Source organism: Sarcophilus harrisii, chromosome 2 (assembly GCF_902635505.1).
Source record: "Sarcophilus harrisii chromosome 2, mSarHar1.11, whole genome shotgun sequence".
In the NCBI taxonomy this organism is placed as follows: domain Eukaryota; kingdom Metazoa; phylum Chordata; class Mammalia; order Dasyuromorphia; family Dasyuridae; genus Sarcophilus; species Sarcophilus harrisii.
This window is the reverse complement of record NC_045427.1, coordinates 303,990,361-304,015,475: the sequence shown is the minus strand read 5'-3', so window position 1 is coordinate 304,015,475 and position 25,115 is coordinate 303,990,361. Positions and strand designations below refer to the sequence as shown.

General features: G+C 36.3%; 1 protein-coding gene across 1 annotated transcript in view; it reads left to right on the top strand.

Moving 5' to 3' along the window:
- The window catches only part of IFT43 (intraflagellar transport 43), a 116,285-nt gene that overhangs the window by 19,464 nt on the left and 71,706 nt on the right, over window positions 1-25,115 (top strand). The window contains exon 3 of the mRNA XM_003756213.4: window positions 16,925-16,989. Coding sequence (XP_003756261.1) covers window positions 16,925-16,989 — 65 coding nt within the window. The remainder of the gene's footprint in view (window positions 1-16,924; window positions 16,990-25,115) is intronic.

Here is a 25,115-nt window from a genome sequence, read left to right as displayed (position 1 = left end):
TGTCCATAGAAAACTGAGTTGAAATGGATGTAGAAATGTGACAATTAACTTGTTCTATGAAGATGAGTTAGAGGTTTTTTTTAAGCCCTCTGTAAAGCTAAATCTTAATCAAAGCTATCTTTTCTAATCTTTTCCAATTCTTGGGTGCCTTTCTTGGTCATCAACCTATCCACATGCTTGTTAGGCTTATAGGCTAAGCCCCAGCTGGGACATCTCATTTTCTGTAGGAGAAATACAGCCTGTTAAATTCTATAAACCACCATGATGGGGGAGGGAATTTTTTGTAACAGGAATGTTTTTAAAAAGGGGGGAAATGCCAAGTAGCACAGATTCCTCCAAGTCCCTATTGCAATGACTTATGAAATCTTAAGTTACAAGTGAACTCTAAGGAAATTTTTTATGTTTTTACAATACCTTCTGTGTAAATCAAGATTTTTTAAATCACTTATGAAATAAACTTTTTTGAAAATGAAAAAAAATTCAAGAAAATTGTTCTGGAGTTATAGAACATGGAGGGAAATCAAGATTTTTTAAATCACTTATGAAATAAACTTTTTTAAAAATGAAAAAAAAATTCAAGAAAATTGTTCTGGAGTTATAGAACATGGAGGGAAAGTAAAAATAGAAAAAATCCATCGATCACCACCTCAAAGAGATCCTTTGTGGAAAACACAGAGAAATATTATTGCCAAATTTTGAAACTCCCAGATCAAAGAGAAAATTTTGCGAGAAACAAGAAAAAACAATTCAAATACATTAGAACTACAATTAGAATTGTATAAGACTTATCAGAAGCTACAATAAAAAAATCACAGGTCCTAGAATCATACCTACTGACAATCAAAAGAACTAGGCCTGTGGCCAAAAATATTATATCCAGCAAAATTATTTATAATTTTAAATGAGAAAAAAATGAACATTCAATGAACTTGCAGATTTTCAGGACTTTCTATTGACCAAACTCAGACTTAACAGAAAAGTTAATATATAAGAGCCAATATCAAAGATCAATTTTAAGGAATTCAGTATGGACAAACTGTTTAAACATGGACAAATTGCTTATGTTTTTTTACATGGGAAATGTACACTATATGTTTAAGATTCACATCAACAATAGAGTAGTTCAAAAGAAAGATTGGCAGCGTTAAGGTAAAAATAGTAATCATGTTATAGAAATGAGATGTAGAGAAAGAATAGATACAAAGGCATTGGGGGGAGGAGGGCTTATAGTTCTGAAAACCTACTCACATTGGCAACAGGTTCAATAGGCAACACTACATATATACCATGTAGGGTATAACACCCTCCAAAATCTATAAAGAAATAATGGGGGAGGGATGGGCAAATGAGGATGCAAAGGGTGAGGGAAGAAGACAAGAGAGGGATCCTTGTATGGGAGGGGTTAAGTATTAGCAAGGTAAGTTATGGAACAGAATTTAATTAAAGAGTCAGCAGGGATAGGAAAGACCTATGTATGTATGTATGTATGTATGTATGTGTGAGTGTGTGTATATCTACATAAATATATCTTAACTGGAGCTTGCTTGGGGGTGGGGGTAGGGATGAAAGGGAGGGAAAAATAAGGTAAATAAGATGCCAGCAGAGAGCCAAAGAAAAATTTACAAGGAAGTAAAGAAAAGATGGACACTCATGAATATAATTTCTTCCACTAATACATACACACACACATGTATGTATGTGAATAAAAAAATATATGTGTGTGTGTATATATATATATATATATATATATATATATATATATAATACTTACACATACACATACTTGATCTGGTAATTTGTTGTTATATATTTTGAATCCTCTCTGCTGTTCTGCTGGACACATGACGTTGTTTTTTTTTTTTATTTGCTTTATTTTGTTTTGTATTCCTTTTCTCTTTTTCTTTTTTTCTTAACTTTTTTCAAATAAAATAAATTTTAAGAAAATATTTTTAAAATCAGAGTTATTGAATAATTTTCCTACTAAAGTCCTACTCTATTGCCTTGCTTTGGATTCTTGAAGGCTAAATTGACAGGTTCTAATAGGTCCTAACCAAAAAGAAATGATACATCACTGACCATCTGTTTCTAGATAATAGATAATTGTTCTAGCTAAATTTGGAGATGCTCATTACTCAAAGGTTGGCTAATACATGATGACTTGTTTTGGTCATAGCAACCCATGAGATGTTGGAGGATTAGCAGTATGCATTAGTGAAGAGAATGCAGATGATTAAAACAGGATGTTTTGAACTATTATTTTTATAATATACATATAGATATGTGGCATATAATCCCTGCTAAATTGTTAAGTTCTCTGATGGCAAAGAACATATCTTAATTATCTTTGTATTTTCTCTTGTGCTTAGTATGGTAATTTGCAAGTCTTAAAAATGGGTGCTGAGTATAAGAATAAATGAATGAAGGGAATTAAAATAATTTTCATGTTTGATTTCATTTAGTCTTACAACATTCCAGTGAAATAAGTTGGGGCAAGCATTATTTCCAATGAGGAAATAGACTTCAGCAGAGAGATTATATAATTTTAGTAAGGTTACTCACAGCATAACTATTCAATCACAACATTTACCAAATGTAGCTTGTATGTAGAGCATTGTACTGGATCCTAGGGATGAATGCAAGAGAGATAACAACACATATTTCCTATTTTTAGGCAATTTAGAAACTGGTCCTAGATTTTCTGATGGCTAACTTAGAGTTATTTTTGATCATTTTTACAGATCTGGGAATTTGGATGACCCATGAGATAGGATGATTTAGAGTAAAGAGAACTGATGTAGGAGGCAGGAAACCTGAGTTCTTATGCCAGTTCTTGCTAACTAGCCATGTGACCTTGTGCAAAGCTTCTTGTGATACAGTAAAAAGAGAGTGGAACTTACCCTGTAGAACTTAGTGGAGTCATTAGGCTTGATTTTGAATCCTACCTGCGCCATTTGCTACCTGTATGACCTTGGGTATATAATACTTAACTTCTCAGTGCCTTGTTTTCTTTATTTGTCAAATGAGTGAGTTAGACTAGATTATCACTAAGGTCCTCTCTATTTTTAGATCTGGGCTCCTATGAAGGTATTGAACTTAACAAGTTCTTTCTAGCTCTGAGATTCTGAGTGTAAGACAAAAAAACAACAACAAAAAACCTTGTAATTTTTCAGATTGACTAACATCTATTCTTAAAATTTGTAATCACGTGAAAGCAAAAGAAAGAAAAAATAGAGTTAAAGGAAACATGATTTTCCTATTAAGACGTATGGGTATGATTTTTCTTTTTCATTAAGGCATCCCAGACAAAATTCATTCAGTAGATCTACAATAAGTTTCTTATTGTGATTAGTATCATGATTACTCAGTAACTGTCAAGAAAAGATAAAAAAAAAAATGACACCAGACATTTACATAAGTTTCAGATTATTTACAATGTGTTAACTTTAATGGGTATTTTGTTTGCCTCTGTGTCCCTTTAAGATCTTGCTTTTTTCCTTCTGGTGTTTATTTTCCCAATTTATCCATTGTTATTTTGATAGTCATAGAGTTATTATTCATTTGTTATTCTAAATCTTTTTTTTATTTCTACATTAATCATAGTGTGTATAGAATCAATAACATGCTTACAGAATGTTTTGTTTTTGACACCCACATTATAGAGTTTTAGATTGGGAAGGGGCATTGTCTTATCCGAAGCACCTCATTTTATTTGGTGTAACAGTCCTATAAGACAAGTAGAATAGATTTTGCTATGCCCCTATCCAGATGAGGAAATAGAAATACAGGAAGATTATTGATATGATGGTTGATTTAGCTGTGCTTTATACAATATATCTAGAATGGAAGTTATAGGAAAATAGATTGTCCTTTGATATAAAAAAAACATCAGAACAATTAGACCTCTTCCAGAATGGATTAAGATGCCTAGTAAACCTTTCCTTGAAGTTTTCAAATAGAAATAGAAGATCACTTCTCAGGGATGATATAATTGCATCAGCATGGTATTGTCTTTTTTAGGGGATCTCTCAGGCCTTTAGTCTTAAGATGCTATGTCCTGTCCAAGGTCACAATTCAGTTTATCTGGAAAGAAATAAACTTGGCTGAGTGACCAATCCCATAGAGAATTTGATTAATAGATCCTTGTCAACCTAGGGGAAAACTCTATGGGGCTCAGGGTTCCATCACTGGCTCTATTCTCTTATATGTTTTTGTCAGTGACTTGATAAAGACATAGTTGATCTGTTTGTCAATTCTCAGATAAAGTGAAGCTGGTAAGGACAGCCAATCAGTCAGCAAACATTTTATTAAGTACTTATGTGCCAGAGGCAGTTAGGTGGAATGGAGGAGAGAATGCCAGATCTAGAATTAGGAAGACTTATATACCCATATACATGCATTCTTATATTCTCATGAGAGAGACAACAAATAAAAATGAAAAATACACACATAAGCATGCATGTATATGTATAGCATGTACTATGCACATATATAGTTGCATATATGTATGTGTTTAATATATATGTGTGTATATATTCTGTGTATGTATGTGGGTGTATTTGTGTATGTTGCAACTGTGAGACCCACATGTCCATGGGGTGTACTTCACAACTGAATGGATGAATAAACTGTGGTGTACCTGTCAGTGTACAACCTGTACAAGCCATTTATGCAATGGCTAGCAAGGACCCTGAAAATTCTTGCAACGATGTCAAGGGTACAACAGTGGCCATTGCGTTGCACTTACAGTTTCTTCCCACAGTGTTCTTATGCCACAGGGTAAAGAGCATATTGGGTAGTAGGAGAGAGCTTGGGGCATTAGCATTTGACCTGATATAAAATCAGGCAGCTGGTGACTGGAGCCTGTTATGCTGTCCCTGGATAGATCTATTACTTAAGGTTACGGTTCTGGTGTCTCACTGGTGTCCACTGGTTTTCTGCCTTTGCGCATTGTCATGACTTGTGATGTACTGGATTTCTGAAAACACTGGGGTTTCCACATATTTTATTGCCCATCTCTTACAATTTAAAACTTGCTCCTCTTTGGATTTGGTTGAGGTAGCAAGTCTAGACTATGCATCATAGCCTAGGTGGCAGGAGATGATTCTTGTTGGAGTACTAGGAAACTCACATTGACTGTAGCCTATGCATTTGTGGCCACATAAGAGAGACATGTTGACAACCTGGAAAGAGTTCAAAGAACCACAACAAGGATGAAAGGCCCAGAGGATTTGATTTGTGATGAAAGATTAAATGGATGTTTATTTTGGCTGAATAGAAATGAATGTGGAGAAATATGGTATTTGTCCACAAGGTAGTATCTATAAGGTATAGAATCCGGGAAGTAAGAGCACTTATTCAAGATGGCACTGAAGGGCACCAATGGGAGTAATGAAACAATAGGAAAATTTAGCCTTAATTTTAGGAAATATTTTCAAAGCACAGATGGAATGTTGGATTAATCTGTTTAAGGGAAAATGCTGGCAGCCCCATCTCATGAGTCATTGGTCCAAGCATCTGGATTATTCTTTTGATTTGGGGGGAAGCATGATTATAATTGCATTGTTGCCATTGGTACACTTTGCACTATCCACCTTTCCCAGTGGGCAATTGATTTTAAAGTTTAAGTCTTCAAGGAAGCTGTGTAAGTTAGAACTCAGTGATGAAATGGGCCCCAAATCCTATAGGCAGAAGAGCCCTCAGTATTCTGATGTTGGTAACTTTGCCTTTCAATTTTTCTCAGGGTCTCTTCTTCTAAAGTCTAGTCTCATTACTTTTACTTGTTTTCTGTACTTGCCCTCATTTAGCCATGGATTTGTCATCTGTTTTAAATGCCAAGAAATAGAGAATACTCCACAAATGTTAGTAATTTGTAGGGAAGGAACAAGTTTTATTAAGCACCTACTGTATTTCAGGTACTGTGCTAAGTATTTTACAAATATTATCTCCTTTGAGCCTGTGAGATAAGATGCTGTTTTATCTCCATTTTATAGTTGAAGAAACTGAGGCAGATTAAGTGACTTACCCAGGTTCACATAACTAATATGTGTCTGAGACAAGATTTGAACTCAGGTCTTCTTGACTACAGGCCCAATAACATTCTATCTACTGAGCCCCTCAGCTACTGTACAAGTACACAGTTTATATATTGAATCCATTGTGCCTCAATTTGACACAGTATTTAGGCTTTTTATAATTTTCTTTCAACATTGTTTTGCTTTTCATAGTCTAGTTCAGGGGCCGTCAAACTACGGCCCACGGGCCAGATGCAGCAGCTGAGGAGGTTTATTTCCCCTCACCCAGGACTATGAAGTTTCTTTATTTAAAGGCCCACAAAACAAAGTTTTTGTTTTTACTATAGTCCGGCCCTCCAACAGTCTGAGGGACAATGAACTGGCCCCCTATTAAAAAGTTTGAGGACCCCTGCTCTAGTTAAACATTCTTCTCTTCCAACTTTCTCAGATGTTGAGCAAGTAAAAATTAGCACTAGGACTACACTTTTGTATCATTGAGAAGGTTTTATCATTTAGCTTAGGAGACAGTTTATCTCCCAATGAAAAAATGTTCTTTCTGTTTTGTTGAATCCAGTCCAGTATTTATCCTCAAGAAACTTTCTGATGTATGAGTAGTAATACTCCCTAGGTCTGTGACTTAACGAGATCTTCCTGACCTAGTCTCTCTAATTCCTAAATAAATGAATTTAACTGAATATATTTCCACTCCGACCTAGTGGAAAAATTCCTTTTAGTGGTTACACCCTGCTCTTAAACCTTTTCTGGCCGCCTCCTCTCTAGTCAAGTAGCATACAGTAGCTCCTCCACCCTTAATCAAATCATCATGGTTTCTTATTTTCATTTTCTTCTTAGGGCCTTCCCCTCCTCCTCTCCCAATTCCTGCTCTCAGAGCCATCCCAATAGCTCAAAATCATGTCAAGATACCAGACCCTCATTCATATTGTCCTTCTTTATGTCTTTTCCTTGGTCCTAAGATATTTCTAATTCATACAGTCATTGTATTTTAAAGTTAAATGTGAATTTAAAGATTGAGTCTATCCTCTCTCGCAAGTGACCTATCCACCAAAGTCAGATAGCAAATTGGCAGCCTAAAATCCAAGTCCTTCACAGCACATAATACTAACAGTGTTTTTTGCTTAATAGTGTTAACTTCCAAATCCATATTTACTTATATGTAAGACCATCTTTTGGTTCTCAGGAAGTCAGGATAAATTAGATTGAGATAAGATTTATTTTTCTTTACCAGCACTTACTTCATTGGCTTCTACTTTAAGCAGGAGTCTATCAAGCAGACATTTTGGTTTAAGAATTGTTTTCTAACTCTTAAAGAGTGTGTAGTAAAACCTACCTATTCAGAGAGGAATGTGGCCAACCATATAGGAGGATTAGCAAACCCAATCCTCAGTCTATTCTTGATTTGAGATGTTTTAAGTCTGATCTTGTATCCATGTACCCATATGAAGAGGAAGGCAGCTTCTTAGAATAACAAATGTAAAATGAGCCAGTTCCTGAGTCAGACGGTGACCACGAATAACTATCATCCTGGCATATGAGCCTTTTCTTTTGTTTGTCAGGATCCCTGGGATCTGGGTTTCTTCCCTATAGTCCAAAATTGACCATTTCCATATGTCCACTTTGGCTGAAAGTGCATGATTTTATGTAGAATTCAGTAACAAGCTGAGACAATACATCACTTTTCATTAATCTGAACTCCATGAAAAACAAATCATAAAACCCAAATTCATAATACATGTTCTCTCTATGTATGGGATGAAGTGAGCTTGAAGGGAGAAGATTTTGAATTGGGGCCTGAACTTGTTATGAATCAAAGTTGAAAAGTGTTTGCCAGGTTTGTGACCTTAGAGTCATCTTACTATCCCTAACATCCCTTATCTAGTCAGTTGTCAATTGACTCACATCCATCTCTTCTGTTCACTCACCTAGTCACCATCTTAGTTGAGTCCCTCATCATTTACCATCCAGACTCTAATAGTTAGTCTTCTTACTGTTCCCTTTACCTACATTCTCTTCTTTCTAATCCATCCACATACCAGTTGTGTCAAACTCAAAGAGATGGCTTAGGATGTAAGAATGGGTAGATGTTAAGGGTTGGTGGGGAATTGGCAGGGCTAATCCATATGTAAGGATCTTGCTGATTTAAAATGTCATGTTAACTATGTTTTATTATACCCCATTAGGGATTTTCTTGGCAAAGATACTGGAGTGGTTTGCTATTTCTTTCTCCAACTTATTTTACAGATGAGAAAACTGAGGCAAAAAGCTAAGTGACTTGCCTAGGACCACAAAACTAGTTAGTGTCTCAAGCTAGATTTGAACTTAGATCTTTCTGACTCCTAGCTGCTCTACATATATACACACATACACAAACACATGCATGTATATGTGTATATACTTTTATATATTTTGTTAAGTATTTTCCATCTGATCACCACTCAGTAGTATTCCTACTCCATGCTTAAAATGATTAAAATCAGTCTGTAAACCTTTATGAAGCACATCTTATGTACCAGGCACTGTCCTAAGTCCTGGAAAAAACACAAATTTAAAACCATGAACTCCTCTACTACTCCAAAATCCTGCTGTTTCCCCATTGCCTTTAGGATCCTGTTGCCTTTAAATACACTAAGTCTGGCTTTCATACCTGATTTCATCTACCTCTCCATACCTACTACTCTTCTTCATATGCTTTACATTGTGCCAAATTGGATTAGTCTTTGTTTCTAAAATTCATCCTTCTTCTGATTTTGGTTGTGGTCACAGGATGTCCCACCCCTTTTCTCAGAATGCACATCTTGGCTTTTGTCTCCTAAAAAGCTTTTCCTGGTTCCATTCTTTCCTCCTAGTAGCTAGTATTCTCTTTATAATTTACTTGTATTGGTAGATGTACAATGTCCTATCTGTAGACCATAAGTTCCCTGTTCGTGTTTATCATTCATGCAACAAATATTTCTGAACCACTTATTATATGTCTGGTACTTTACTGATTTCTGAGGATATGTGGAAAAAAGTACAGTTCCTGTTCTTTGGAAGCTTTACCTTCTAATAGGGATTGTTTTATTTAGTTGTTTTTAATTATGCCCAGAGGGTAGCACAGTGCTTGGAATCTAATAAGCAATTTCTTTGCAAAAGCTTGTTGAATTGAAAAAATATTTACCTTTTATGACGGCTGAATATATTTCTTTTGGGGCTGTCATATTCCTACAATAAATAAAGCATTTCTTAAGCTCTTACTGTGTGAAAAGTAGAGGCACCTACTTGGTACACTGGAGAAAACATTAGGCCTGGAGTTGGGAAGACCTGAGTTCAAATGTGGCTTTAGAAACTTAGTAGCTGTGTGACCTTGGGCAAGTCGCTTAATCCTGTTTGCCTAAGTTCCTCATCTGTAAAATGAACTGGTGAAGAAATTGGCAAATCCCTTCAGTACTTTTGTCAAGAAAACCCCAGATGGGCTTGTGAAGAATCAGACGTAACTGAAGATCAAACCACAGCAATGACAACAAATGTGCAAAGCACTGTCTTGGCCTCTGAAAATACAAAGCAAAAATAGCTTTTGTCCTCAAGAAGCTTACATTCTAATGGGGATTGGTATACACACACATACATACACACACACATGCACACATTCTCTCTGTCTCTCTGTCTCTGTCTGTATCTTTGTTTCTGTCTCTGTGTCTCTGTCTCTGCTTCTCTCAGAAGCTGGCACAGAGCTGGCATATAAGTAGATACTTGGTTAACAGATTTGTTGACTTGAAGAAATATTTTTCTTCTACAATATCTGAGCACATTTCTTCTTGGCCTTTTATACTCCTGGATTGATTAAGTGAATAAAACAGTTATTAAGCATATACTATATCCAGGGGTCCTCAAACTAAGGCCTGCGGGCCAGATGCAGCAGCTAAAGACGATTATCCCCCTCACCCAGGGCTATGAAGTTTCTTTATTTAAAGGCCCACAAAACAAAGTTTTTGTTTTTACTATAATCCAGCCCCCCAACAGTCTGAGGGACAGTGAACTGGCCCCCTATTTTAAAAGTTTGAGGACCCCTGCATATACAAACCACTGTGCTAAATGTTGAGGATCCAAATAGAAAACCAAGACATTTCCTATTCTCTGGGAATTTATATTCCAAGGGTGGGGAGATAACACAAATAGAAGATTTCAGCTGTAGGTCAGATGGAAAAGTCCCATTGTCCTTAAGGTTCAGGTTCAGGGTAAAGAAGAGCACTGCCTCTTCTTTAATGTCTCTCTTCCCAAAGCTCTTGGATTCAGGATCCTGCTCTGTGGGATAGTGACCCTTATCCAAATTAAAATCAGAGACTCTGAAGGTTAAAAGGCAGAAAGAATTTATTACCATTTCCCAAAAAAGGGCAGTTCTTGGCTACAGCAGTGTGGTGTAAGAGGGCAAAGTGCAAAATGCAAAACACCGGATTATGTAGACTCTAATGTAGAACTCCTTTCTGACCCTTCTTCCCATTGGCTGGGAGTCTGGACTCCCATTCTGAATGCAGAAATCTACCCCAGAGGTAAAGAATACTAGTCTATTAGGAACTTAATGCTAATGGAAAGATGGGGGGAGGAGGTGAGAGGGGGAGTTACTGGAAAATGTTTGTTTACCTTAGATAATCAAACAGCTGTGGCTATTATGCTAATGCTAACAAGTAACAACTTGTTACTGCAAAGTTTCAAGTAACAATTAGGTTATAGGCCAAGTCCACATTCTTATAAGAGGTCTTCACTCAGTTTATCCCATTCATTCCTTAGGCTGCTCCCAGGATCGGAGGAGAAATGGTAAGTGAGCTAGCCATGATGATGTGACTTTCCAGGAATATAGGAGAGACCTTACCTCTCCCTCAGGGATCCTGTGTGGCTGTTGGTGGAGATAGCTGGCCCTTGATGCACAGAACAGGCTTTCCAAGATGATGGCTATGAGGGCTAGATTGGAGGAAGTCACGTTGTATGAGGGCTTATTGTTACTCCCAGGGCTCTTGTGCCTATGTGACTGTTGGTGGAGATTTGGTCAGCACTTGTTGCTGGTGAGGATGAAGAAGGCTTACCCCCACTCCATAAGGATTTATTCCTCAAGCATGGCTGGGGGCTAGACTGGAAGCAGGTTCACTTTCTTGGGAGCCTGTAATATTCTTCCCTAAAATGTGATGTTCTCTGGAAGCAGGTTTCTTGGGGAGCTTCTGGGAGCAGCCTTCGTTTCAGTTCAGTGTAATCACCCCAAATGCAGCCAGGAGTTAAAATCCAAATCCTTTATTGTCTCCTTCAAAGTCTTGTCTCTTTTCTTGGGGCCCGGTTAGCTTTAATAGAGGCCTATCTCTCTCCTTGGTTCCGAGAGTTCCTGCTCTAGTCCTTTGTCTCTGCCAGCTTCAGCCTCCAGCCAGCACAAAAGTGGATGATGGAATGAATCTGTCTCAGCCTCAGAAAGCTTCTAGTGTGCTTGTCCTCCTGGCCCTGAGAGCTCCTCTTATATCTTCCATACTGAGCACAAACCAATCATTGTATCACTAGGAAACCATTATTTGTTGTAGGATTAAATCAGTGCAAAACTAGATTTAACCACTGTCTCCTCAATTCCACTTACTTAGCACTTGTAAGAATCCTAACAGGGGCCAACACTCTTCTCAAGGCTCTCAGGTTTCAGGATCCTGGGCTGTCTCTAGTAGGAATATTCCCTTCCTAGAAGGAGTGATAGAGGATATATTTCCCATAAGTGGCTAATGTTTGGCAATATATGGCTAAAGAGCCATTGGGGTTGGTTACCAGGCGTGGTGTGGGTCTTACTTAATTAAATATCTGTGTTAGGAATCATTCAGAGTGCTTATTTGATCCAGGTTGCATTAATGTCCTTAAGAATGCCAAGGGGTAGAGTGGAAACTCATTTATTGGCTGCTAGATGTCATAGGTTTTTCTAGGGCTTTTGGTGTATACGAAAAGTTTCCAAACTCAAAAGACTCCTTTTTTGGCACCACATCTTTCTGTCTTGGCATTTTAAGAATCTGGGGGAACCATATAAAGATCAGAAAAACCTTTGTCCCCTGAAGAACTCTGTGTGACATGGTGATTCCAGATAGTTGAACCCCAGCCCATTCGGATGAGACCATATAAAGATTGCCTTTCCTGAATTTCCTTCTCTCTGCCTCTCACACGATCTTGTTTGAAGAGACTTGGTATTTTGGGACCGTAGCCTTCAGTCATGTGTTTCCATCTTTTTACTCCCAATCATTCCTGGTCGCTGTTTATTTTTGGAGAATGAATATTTTTGCTTCTCATATGGAGCTATGTAGGGTCTTGCCCCCTCCTTCCATCAGGCAGCGGCCACTGGCAGGCAATGTTCATTTCCCACACTCGTAGTCATGACTCTGGCTTTCAAGAAAGGACACTAGAGATGCACTGCCTGAGGGCTGCCATCATCCTCTTACTATTTCTGTCTGTTTCAGTGATGTACCTCTTAAGAATCCTTTCTTAATGAGCCTGGGTACTATTACCTGGGGAATAGCCTGCCAGATTTGGAAGTTGTTTTCCCATTCTATTTCTTGGGATTATTACCCAGTATTTCAGAAGCAGGTTGATTTATTTTCTGTTAATTATTTTTACTCATACACTGTCTGTAAGACTCAAATCCCTCACAAATCAATGAACAAGTATTAAGCATTTTATTACTATGTGCAGGGCACTGCTGGGGATACAAATAGGAGAAATGAAAAAATACTAGAATGAGTTCACGTTCTAACTAGGAAGACAATAAGAACATATAAAATACATATATCATATAAGTGTAAAGGTAATAAATGCAAATGGATATAAAGTAGTTAAATACAAGGTAATGGGAAAGTGGGCACAGTAGCCCTTAAGGGATGAGGAAAAGCTTTATATAGAAGATGGAGCTTTGGCTTTATCTGGATAGATTTCAGGTCCTCCATTAAGCTTTTCCTAACTTTTTCACCCCTATTGCAATCTTATCTCAGTTTTGAATGCCTAGAGGCATTATTCATCCTTTGAATGCCTGGAGTCAGCTAGGTGGCCTGTGTCCTAAAGTTGTTATTGTACAGTTTTTTCAGTTGTGTCTCTTGATGACCTCATTTGAGTTTTCCTGGCAAAGATACTGGAGTATTTTGCCATTTCCTTTTCTAGTTCATTTTACAATTGAGGAAATTGAGGAAAAAGGGGTGAAATGACTCACTCTGGGTCACACAGAAAAGGGTAAGGCCACTTTTGAACTCAGGTCCTGCAGTTCATAATTCAAATGTGATTCATAGATATTTATTTGTGGTGTGGTTCTGAGCACGCCACTTAACCTCCATCTGCTTCAGTTTTGTCAATTGTAAAATGGCGGGAATAAAAGCATCTTCCTCCCAGGGTTTTATGAGGATCAAAGAAATATAATATTTTTAAAATTTTATTTTTATTTTTAGTTCTAGCCCTTTCTCAACCCCTTGAGAAGGCAAGAAATATGATACAATTATACATATGAAATCATACAAAACATATGTATTAGCCATGGTCCAAGAAAAAAAAAATCAAGAAAAATAAAGGGGAAAAAATGTTTCAGTTTGCTCTTTGAGTCAATCAATCAACTCTCTACAAATGAGATAATATTTATAAAATACTTAGCACAATACTGGGCATATAATAGGTATTCAATAAATTCTTGTTTCCTTCCTACATGCTTAATGATCTGTGCCACATAATGTCCCTTTTGGTTTAGACAATAACAATCTCAAAACTGGTTTTGAGTCTTTTCCAACTCATACCAGAAGAAGAATGGCATCATCAGTACCCCTGACAACTGGTCTTCTAGCCTTTGCTCGAAGACCTTCAATGACAAGGAACCATTACTGTGAACCTCACTTGCCTCATTTCTAAAAAGAGGGGGTCAGACTAAGTCATTTCTAAGATTCTTTCCAATACGAAATCCTATGAAATGCCTTCCAAGGCAGCTCATTCCATTGTTGGATAGTTTCATTTGCTAAAGAATTTTTCCTTATATAAAGCCTCAACTTATCTTTGTAATTTTTGCCTGTTGTTCCTAGTTATATTGTTTTTTTTTTTTTAACATGCTGCTTTGTTTTGTTTGCTGATTATTTCGTATGTGCAAATCTTATTTTTCCATCTAAATTGTAAAATCTTCAAGATTAGGTTGCATTTATTTTTCTTTATTCTCCCCAGTACCCAATACTGAATTGAGTCCAATATAGGTGTTCTCTACATATGATCAATGCTGATTGATTCTCCCCTTTTCACACTGTTTAGAAATATTGAATGGACTTAGAGTGATAAAATTTTGTACATTTTGTACTTGGTATGATTCTCAGATGTCATTGAGACATCTAAATCCCCAAATTTTGGGACTTTTTTTTAATGCTAAGTTTAAATCTGCCTTTTTTTCAGCTTCCAGCCATTTTTATCCTCTTAAGCTTTCATTCTCATCCACTTGATAAATATTGATTTTTTTGTGTGTGTTTCTAAAAAAGATAGCTTGACTTTAGTTTATATAATTCTTTGGATTACAACAAGATTTTTTTTTTTTTTAATCTCATTTTATAGTTAGGGCTATCTGAGGTCTAGAGAAATGAAGTGATTTGCTCAGAGTTACACAAGTGATTAGTGACAGAACTGAGATATGAACCCAGATCTCCTGATTCCTCCTTCTAGTGTTTTTTTCCAGTGTACTAGGTTAGAATTGAGGTAGTTTAGAACTTCTTGCTTGAGATTTGACAGACTTGTCCCTAGTAGTTTATGCAAAAGGATTAAATGTGGCATTTTAGATATTCTTAGTATTACATGGGTTTCTGTCTCTAAAGAAGGAGAATTATGTTTTTGCTACCCTTCTTTATAGTGTACTGGTATCATTTATATATGACTTTACATGTATGACTTTATTGGATCTTCACAATAGGCAAGTAATATCATTTCCATTATATAGGTAAAGACACTGAGGCTCAGAGGACTTTTCCCAGATTAGATAGGTAATAAGTGACAGAACCAGGACTTATATTTAATTTCTATTTCAACATTTTCCCCAATATTCCATATTATTTTAAATGGAAAGTATAAAAAATGTTGTGATACTTTGAAAAATAATTCTCAGAAAAAAGTTGTAGAATAGGTTAAAAAGTAAGATTTTGTTTTGGGAAGAATATTTGCATCAAGCATCTCATTAAAAAATAAACTTTCAAACCTAATTTGCCATAATTTATAGGAAATTAATACAAGCATATAATAATAAGACCATTTCTCCAAAGTTTAACCGTCAAATCAAAGGATATAAAGAAACAGTATCCAAGAGAATAAATTCAAAATATCAATAACTAGAAGAAAAATTCTTCTAATCATGAATTAAGAAGAGAAATCCAAATTATAACAACTCTGAGTCATCTCAAATCTATTATATTAGCAAACATGTTGAAAGAAGGAAATAATATAGGAAGGACTACACTACTACTTCCACTACTACAGTAGGACTTCCTACTGTAGGAAGGTACACTAATACAGGGAACTTTTGGAGAAGCCTTGAAATAGACCTGCCAATATAAAAATCAATCTGGAATCATGCAAAACATGCATTCTTAGACCCATTGGTCCCATAACTAGGCTTTTAATTCAAAGAGGTTAATGATAAAAAGATGATGTTTCAGAATATTCATAAAAATTTTTTTTATTATAGGACAAAAGTGGAAACAAAGTACATACACCCATTAATTGGGAAGGATAACTAAACAAATTATGATATATGAATGTAATGAAGTTTTGTGAGCCATAATTAATCAATAAACGGTTAATAAACATGCCTACCATATGTCAGGCATTGCTAAGCTCTGAGGGTACAAAAAGAAGAAAAAAAGACACTGCTTTCCCTCAAGGAGTTTACAGTCTAATGGATGTCAAACACAAGAAATTCAAAAAAACATGAGAAAACTAATATGAACTAATGTACAGAACAGAACCAGGAGAAAAAATATACTGAATAGTTCCCATAGTGTAAATGAAGTGGAATTTAGATTAAATACAAAAGGTATCAAAAATTGGTTCCAGGTGACTGCTGTGAAAATACATTTTCTCTCTGGTAAGGAATAGTAAACCATAAATGGAGATGTCATTTAGTCTTTTCAGCCTCAATCAGATAGATTTGCTTAACTTGTTTTTGTTTTTATTAATTGGTAAAAGGGAACGTTGAGGGTTGGTGGGAAGTGATTCTAGATTTAAAGCTTTTATTTTCATCAATAAAGCATTTTTTAAGTTAGTAAATTTTGAGTAATTTATAGAAAATTTCAGTGAACTTAACATTTCAATGCATTAGTGTTACTGACATGTATAAAACAGTGAAAACAGTGATGAAATTTAAATTTCTTAGAAGACAAAATTAATATTTTTTCTATAATTTATTCTTACTGTTTTAATTATTTATTATTAATTTTTACTAATTTACTATTAATATTCTACCAATTCAATCTTGGTTATAAAATAAATAATAAAAAAGATGAAGCTACTTTTTTTTGCCTCTATGTTGGTAATTTTACAAATCCCCCCCCCTCCCCCCCGCCCATTCAATTAGGTATTATTCATAATCACTGAATATTTTTAGTTCTTATATTCTGAAGTCTTCATTGGATTTCCCAACCATTCCATTGCAATTTATTATTTTCTGCCTAAATAATCAGTATGAGACAACTATAGTTCATGACAACATTTCTTTGTGAATTTATAATAAAAGCGTACTTTGAAGAAGGGTGAGAATCTTGATACTCCAGTTTTGGTAAGTAGTTAACAAATTCTTCATCCAGAAGACATGGTTTTGGTTCCATCAGTCACAGGCAAACAAATTATTAGAATCAAGCTCTACATATAAATATGTTGTTTGTCTTCTTCTTTTTTCTCTCTCTTTACAGGGTCCCCCACCAAAACCAGCCCGACGGCAAGGAGGATGGGCAGATGATTCTGTGAAAATCTCAAAGTGAGTAATCAGAGTTTTTACAGTGAAAATGGTTGTTTTTTAAATTTTGTTTTTTTGCCTTGGCAAATTTGTCCTTCTGAATATGTATCCCCAAAACAAAAATATGAAAGGATGTCCAATGTGTTTAATGGCCAAATAGTGGTCAAAGAATCCTACCATGGGACTTCTCAGTGCACAAATTATTCAATTAGCAAAAGAAAGTTTTTGTGCTCCTAAATGACCGGGAAGTTATGTCAGGGAGGCAGGGCCAGTTAGATGCCAGGAGAAGCTTTGTCCCTGGTCCTTGTTGGTTTTGGTAGGGTTGATGAGTAGGGGGATGTGGCATGTTGGAACAGGGAAGAAAGCTGTATCAGGAAAGCTGAGCCCAAGAAGCCTCCTGGGGGCTGATTTGTTTTCTTCTAGGTAAAGTTTTCCAATGTTGAATATAGGAGGAAAGAAGTTTGTCTGTGAAAAACTGGTCCTATCACATGTGTTATTCAGCCGGTATCTTACATTTAAGATAAATGCCTGCCATAAACTTCAGATATAATGTTATAATACTCATAATAGCATTTATGTGTTACTTTAAGATTTGCAAAGCACTTTTAAACTATTTTATTTTATCCTCAAAATAATCATTGGAGATAGCTGCTGTAATTAAGCCCATTTTATAGTTGGGGAAACATACAGGCAAAGGTAAAGTGATTAGCTTTGTGTCACAAATCTAGTTTGAAGCCATATTTGAATCCAGGGAGATGTGTGTGTGACAGGAAGACTCTTAAGTTCAACTCTCTGTCTGCTGTCCTCCCTTACTGCTCCATATCATTTAGCAAATTACAACAAAATGTAGAAATTTGGAGTGCGGTGAATAAATTCACTTACCTGGGCAGTATGCTTTCCAAGGATGTCCACAGAGATGATGAGGTTGATGCTCACGTTATCAGAGATATCTCAGCAGTTGGAAGGCTCCAACAGAAAGTATGGGAGAGAAGTATGGCCTACCAAAGTGAAGGTCTACAGAGTCACTGTGCTGGCTTGTGTGCCTATGAAACTTGAACAGTCTATCAGCGCCATGCCAGGAAACTGAATCGCTTCCATTTGAATTGTCTTAGGAGGATTCTGCAGATCACCTGGCAGGATAAGGTACCCGACACTGAGGTCATCTCTCAAGCTGAAGTGCCAAGCATCCAAATTCTCCTGCAGAGAAAACAACTCTGATGGGCTGGCCACATTGTTCAAATGTTAAATGTACATTTGCCTGAAAGACTGTTTTGTGAAGTTCTTATATAAGGCATGTGCTTGCTCATATGTAAGTCAGAAGAAGTTAACATTTTCAGGGGTTCTCTGAAGAACTTTGGAATCAGTTGTGATGAGCCATGGGAGAGACTGGCATAGAACTACCCAGCATGGTGCACCTGCATTAAAGAAAATGTTGTGCTCTGTGAGCAAAGCAAATCACAGTAGCTTAAAGGAAATTATGAGCTTCAAATATCTAAGGACATCTATATCCCAAATGTTCAAATTAATTCTTTATGCCCAACCTTCCAAGCTTGTATTAGTCTGATCAGGTGCAGTCAGACATACTGTACCTTGACCCCCAAAGTTATAATGAACATTGATCTCCTCCAAGTATGAAGGATGAATGAAGAACATTCTACTTGTTGCAGGTCAAAATGCTTTCACACTTCCTTTCCTGTGGTAATAGCAATGCCTTCTTACTTCTGTGCTTCTCCAGTGTGATTTCTGGGACCATTTCAAATATATCTAGACCTTGATCATATAGCACGGAGACTGGGGAGAAGATATAGATAGATAGAGATCTACACACATATATACATATATTTACTTAAGATTGCAAGAGGATATGTGAGTATATATATGCTTGAATGTTTATTTGTATGTTTTTGTGAATATATATGTAAATATCTGTATCTATATTTTAACATAAGATTGTAATAGTTCTGAGATATTTAAAATTTGTTTATTTTTGTATAAGAGGCAACTTAGGAGACTGTTTTAAATGAAAAAAGATACAGTTTTATTTTGAATGTTGGAGTTTTTCTTCACAGAAAGTTTATATTGGGGAACTTGTCATTTGGTGATCATAATAGAAATAGAAGAAATTGAGACATTTATTCTTAGAAGTGTAAGTGTCCCATCAAATGAGGTATTTGGAACTAAGCTAGTATTATGTTTCTTCTTTGCTTCTAGGAGTAGAATTTATCTATTTATCTAGAATTATCTAGAATTTATCTAGGAGTAGAATCTATACAAATGATTGTATTCATCATTTTGTCCAGAAGTTCTTAACTTCAGGTCTATGAACTTGTTGCATAAAATAATTTGATAATTGATTTCATTAGAATTGACTGAGTTTGTAATCCTATGTATTTTATTGTTTGCATTTATTCCTTAGGCTTCACCAGATGCCAAAGGAGTTCATGACACAAAAGGGGTTGAGATCTTCAGGCTAGATATCTGTGTTGGAAAAGCTTTAGGCTTGCTATGAATCAGGACAGTAGGGAGTAGTTGCCAAAGATCTTTTTCTTGATCCTATTCCTATCTTCTTATTATCCTTCTCCCTCATACAAAAAAAAAAAAAAAAAAAAAATCAGGATTTCCATGCTAAAAAGAAGATGTTAGTAAATAACAGTCATGAAGTCATAGAGTAACAGAGTATATAAAACTCTTTCCCAAGGTATGAATCATAACCATATCTTCACAGACGGCTATTTAGCTAACTTCATCCCATTGGATTTCATTGAAGAACAGAAGAAACTTAACAGGGAGAATTGTTTACAGAGAATGAATTAATAACAAACTTTTTTTCAGTCATGTAATTATTTTTTAAAATTTTCAATAGTATTTTTTTCATATATGTGCAGATACTTTTTAACATTCATTTTTGTAAGACTTTGTGTTCCCCTCCCCCTCATTCTTCTCTTCCCCCAAGACAGCAATCTGATATGGGTTAAAGATGTGCAATTCTTTTAAATATATTTCCATATTTGTCATGTTGTGCAAGAAAAATCACACCAAAAGGGAAAAAACCATGAGAAAGAAAAGGCAAACAAATAAAAAAAGGATCAAAGTACTATGCTTTGATCCTTATTTAGTCTCTATAATTCTCTCTTTGCATGCGATTGGCATTTTCCTTCTCAAATCTAATAGAATTGCCTTGAGACACCATATTGTTGAGAAGAGCCAAGCCCATCACAGTTGATCATATAGTATTGTTGTTGCTTCTGTGTACAATGTTCTCTTGATTATACTCACTTCACTCAGCATCAGTTCATATAAGTCTTCCCAGACTTTTTTGAAATCAGCCTGCTCATCATTTCTTATAGAATAATAATATTCCATTACTTTCATATACCACAACTTATTCAGCCATTCCCCAATTGATGGGTATCCTCTCAATTTCCAGTTCTTTGCACTACAAAAAAGAGTTGCTACAAATATTTTTGCACATGTGAATCCTTTTCCCTCTATTATAATCTTTTCAGGATACAGACCCAGTAGTGACACTGCTAGATAGAAGAATATGCACAGTTCTATAGCCCTTTGGGCATAGTTCCAAATTGCTCTCCAGAATGGCTGGATCAGTTGACAATTCCACCAACAGTGTCTTAATTATCCCGGCTTTCCCACATCCCCTCCAACATTCGTCATTATCTTTTCCTGTCATCTTAGCCAATTTGAGAGGTGTGAAGTGATACCTCCGAGTTGTCTTAAGTTGTATTTCTCTAATCAGTGGTGATTTAGAGCATTTTTTCATATGTCAGTCACATAATTCTAGAAAATCATGCCTTAAAATATTTGAACTCTTCTATCTGACTCATCACTTTCACTGATGCTAGAATTTTGACAATGGGTACTATCCTTAACAAACAGGGATTGATTGGAGCTAATTTTTTTCCACAGTTTTTTGGGATTTATTGATAATTGAAAAATATATTTAATCAAAACAAAGCAAATAAAACTGTTTTATTTTAGTTTTAGTTCAGTCATCATCATAGCACTTATATAGTATTTTAAAGTTTGCTGAGCACTTTATACATATTACTATTTTTTATCCTCAGAAAAACCCTAGGAGGTAGATGCTATTATTATCCACTTTTTGCAGATGAGGAAACAGAAGCATACAGAGATTAAGTGACATCCTCAGGATCACCCAGCTGGTAGGAGCCTGAGGCCTATTTTGAGTTCAGGATTTCTTGACTTCAGGTACAGTTCTGTGTCTTTGATATCAACTAGCCATCATACCAGGTGTTGACTTTGAACTATATGTAATTGGCTAAAGTTTGGTGTGTCTACTTGGCACTCAGCTCTCACCTGAGGCTCCTAGTAGCTAGAGCATGCTCAGAGGCCTAGTAAAGCCATCTAGGCAGACAGACAATAACTCGGGTGGAGGGTAACTGATGGACCTTACACCCATTGGTGAGGTAGGGGGGTATCTAGCCCTCCATGTAAAGACTTCCCCCAGGAAGAATGGGTAGATAAAAACAATTTATCTCAATAGCCACGAAGGCAGATGGATGTGACTCAACAACAAGAGATTTAACTTTAAGGTCACCTAATCTGACCTACTCATTTTGCAGTGGTGGGGAACTGAGGACTTTAGAGAAGGAGTAAAAAGACTTGTCATATAGGTAGGCTTAGGCAAGATTTGAACCTAAGTCCTCTGATTCCAAACTGGCTACATTTCTGTTGGACTGCTTGCTCTCTTTAATTTCTTTGCTATTAGAACACTGAATGGCTTTATCATGGTAGAGAAAAATCATTATGGAATAAAGGTAATAAAACTTTTTTTGCTATCATTTTTGGAATGCATACTTTGTGTCATTTAGGTCAAGGATTCTTATCATAGACATTTCCACTCTACCTATTATTATCTGATTTCCATGTCTAATCTTTACAACGCCTAAGCATTGACTCCCAAACCAAATCCAAATTCTACAAATCTGACTTAACTGCCTTATCACCAAGCAAATAATATCTTTATATAATAGATGTATAGATCTGGGTCTGTGAATTTGTTTATAAAATTAAAAAAAAAAACTTATTTTAATATAATTAGTTTCCTTTGGAAAACTGTGTTCTGTTTTATATATTTAAAAACCTCATTCTGAAGAAAGGCTCTGCAGATTTCACCAGATTGACAAAGGGGTCTGCCATTTAAAGTTGTTAGTACTTTTGTTCGGTTGTTGCCCTTTGTTCTCGAAGAGGACCAAAATGACTTCACTGTGTCAGAGTCAAATTGCAGTGTCTCACTTACTGATCAGACCAGGATGGGCTCTGCCACAGGTTAGACACAAAGAGTCCCTATGAATATTTGGGCTGCACTCTCTAACTTTATGCATCTTGCATTTCTTCTGAGCTGGTTCAGTTCTTTCTCTGCTAACCCATAAGGTCTGTAAAGGCAAGGTCTGTGTCTTTTCTACACTTCCCATTTCCCTAGGACCCAGCACTGTGCTCTGGGCAGAGTACGTGCTTAAGAAATGTTTGTTAAATTGGTTTAGGTTGGGATTTTGGGGGTGGAGATTCCTTCTTTTCTTTGCTCCCCCAACTATTGTTAGCTTTGTCTTATCTGGGATAGCTAGATGGTGCAATGAAGAAAGCACTTACCTTGAAGTCAGTAGGAACTGAATTCAAATATAGTTTCAGATTCTTACTAGCTGTGTGACCCTGGGCAAGTTACCTAACCCAAGGTACTTCCAAAAACAAACCAAAAACATGTTTTACCTGCTCAGTATCCTGTTCCTTCCCTTTTTATTTTTTATTTTTTTTATTCCATCATAGTTCTGAGTCTTTAGACTTCCTATCACTATTATTATTTCTGATCGCCCAGTAGATAGGGCCACTAGGTGGCGTTATAGTGCAGAGTTTGGGTCTGAAGTCAGACTCATCCAAGTTTTCCGCCTCAGACACTTACTATCTGTGTGACCCTGAGCAAGTCATTCAATCCTTTTTGCCGCAGTTTTCTCCTCTGTAAGGAGAGCTAGAGAAGGAAATGGCATTTCTCCAGTATCTCTGCCAAGAAAAGCCCAAGAATTGGACATGTCTGAAAAATGACTAAACAAAAGCACTGTATGTAGAATCAGGGGTCCTCAAACTATGGCCAGCCTGTGGGCCAGATGCTACAGCTGAGGACATTTATCCCCCTCTCCCAGGGCTATGAAGTTTCTTTTTAAAGGCCCACAAAACAAAGTTTTTGTTTTTATTATAGTCCGGCCTTCCAACAGTCTGAGGGACAGTGAACTGGTCCCCTATTTAAAAAGTTTGAGGACCCCTGAGGTAGATAGAGCACTCAGGATGTTTAAATCCTCCTTCAGATACCAACAAGTAGATACAACATCCTGTGGCATAACTCTGAAATAAAAAAGAGTGAGAGGGTTCTTTCTGTCACTCTGGGGCACTATAAGTCCTGTTTACTAAGTATGTGAGTTAGTGAGGCTGATGAGATTGTGTGACCCTAGGAAAGTGACTTTGCCTCTGAATATCTGTTTCTTCCTCTGTAAAATGGTTGTAATAGCACCTAGCTCTCAGGGTTGCTATGAGAATGCAATGAGATAATATATATAAAATGCTTTGTAAAACTTAAAGTGATACACATATACTATATCTATGTTTATATATATATATGTATATCTATAGAGAGATAACACTATAGATGTATATATAGACGTATAGATATATAGTTATATTAGCTATTATTATTATGATCCTCCTTTGTATACTGTCTTTAGTCATATGTTCTTTTAATTTTGTGAATAGACTCTTGCAATCTGAGCTCCTTGAATAGCCACCTCAGGTTCTTTAGATTCTTGCTCATTTGCTTTCTCCTTAGGATTGTATAGAAAATGCTTTATCATTTTCTTTACAGAAAACTTGATATTTGTTATCCTGTTTAAATCCATTAACTAGAGACTGTTTGAACCCACAAAATCACCCTGATCTGAGCAACTGGAGACAGCTACCGGGAATTTTGGTTTGGGTCTTCAATCCACTTGTGTTTCGGTCCAATTATCGGGGTCTTGTTATGGGGTCCATTCAAGCCTATGCTTGAAGTTCCCTTGTGTTTTGGTTTCATCCAAATTTTATTGAATGCATATATATTGTTTATATAGTTATAGATATCTTGCTATCTTTGTCTCAGCAAAATTGCTTAATTATGTACTTGTGGGTATTGGCCATTGTTGTTCATTTGTTTTAGCCATGTCCAGCTCTTTATGACCCTATTTAGAGCTTTCTTGACAAAGATACTGGAGTACTTTGTCATTTCCTTCTCCATCCAGCTCATTTTATAGTTAAGGAAACTAAGGCAAACAGCATAAAGTGACTTGCCCAGGCTATATGAGCCTGGAGTCCAGATTAGAACTCAGGAAGGTGATTCTTCTTGACTCTGTGCACTATGACACATGTAAAGTTTCCAGAATCTGAACAAGAGGGGAGCCACATCTCTTTTCCAGTTTGCTTTCCTCTGCCACACAACCTAATAAACTGCTTTCTAAAACTAAAGATTTTGGAGTTTGTTTTCAGAAATTAACTTTTTTCATAATTAAATCATTGGAATTTTATTTTAAAAATTCTCCCATTCATTTTGAGCTGTCTTCTTTTTTAGAAGATCCTAAGATAAATGAAGTCCTAGTGTAGAGTAAATGGGCTGCCTTGGGAGATAGTGGTTTCCTTATCACTAGAACTCCACAGGTAAGGCCAGAATGACCACTGGTCAGATCTGTTGTTGAGGGGATGCCTCCTTAGGTATGGGGTGATGATGGTTATCCCTTCCAACTCTGAAATTCACTAACTTTCTATCATAATAATATCAACCAAAATAATTAGCATTTATATAGGGATCTAAGTTTGCAAAGGATTTTACTACATAAGTTAAAATTATGTACATTTGATCCTTACAACTCTGTGATATGGGTACTTACTATTATTTTACAGCTGAGGAAGCTGAGACAGACAGAAATTAAGTGACTTGCCCAGTATTTCACAGGTAGTATCTGAGGCAGCATCTGAATTTGGATCTTGCTGAAGGGTTCTACCCAATGCATTACTTAGACAGGATGGCACTCAAGGCATTTAGAGGGAAACACAGAACTCAGGTAAAGCGTCTTTACATTTTTTAGCTCACCTCA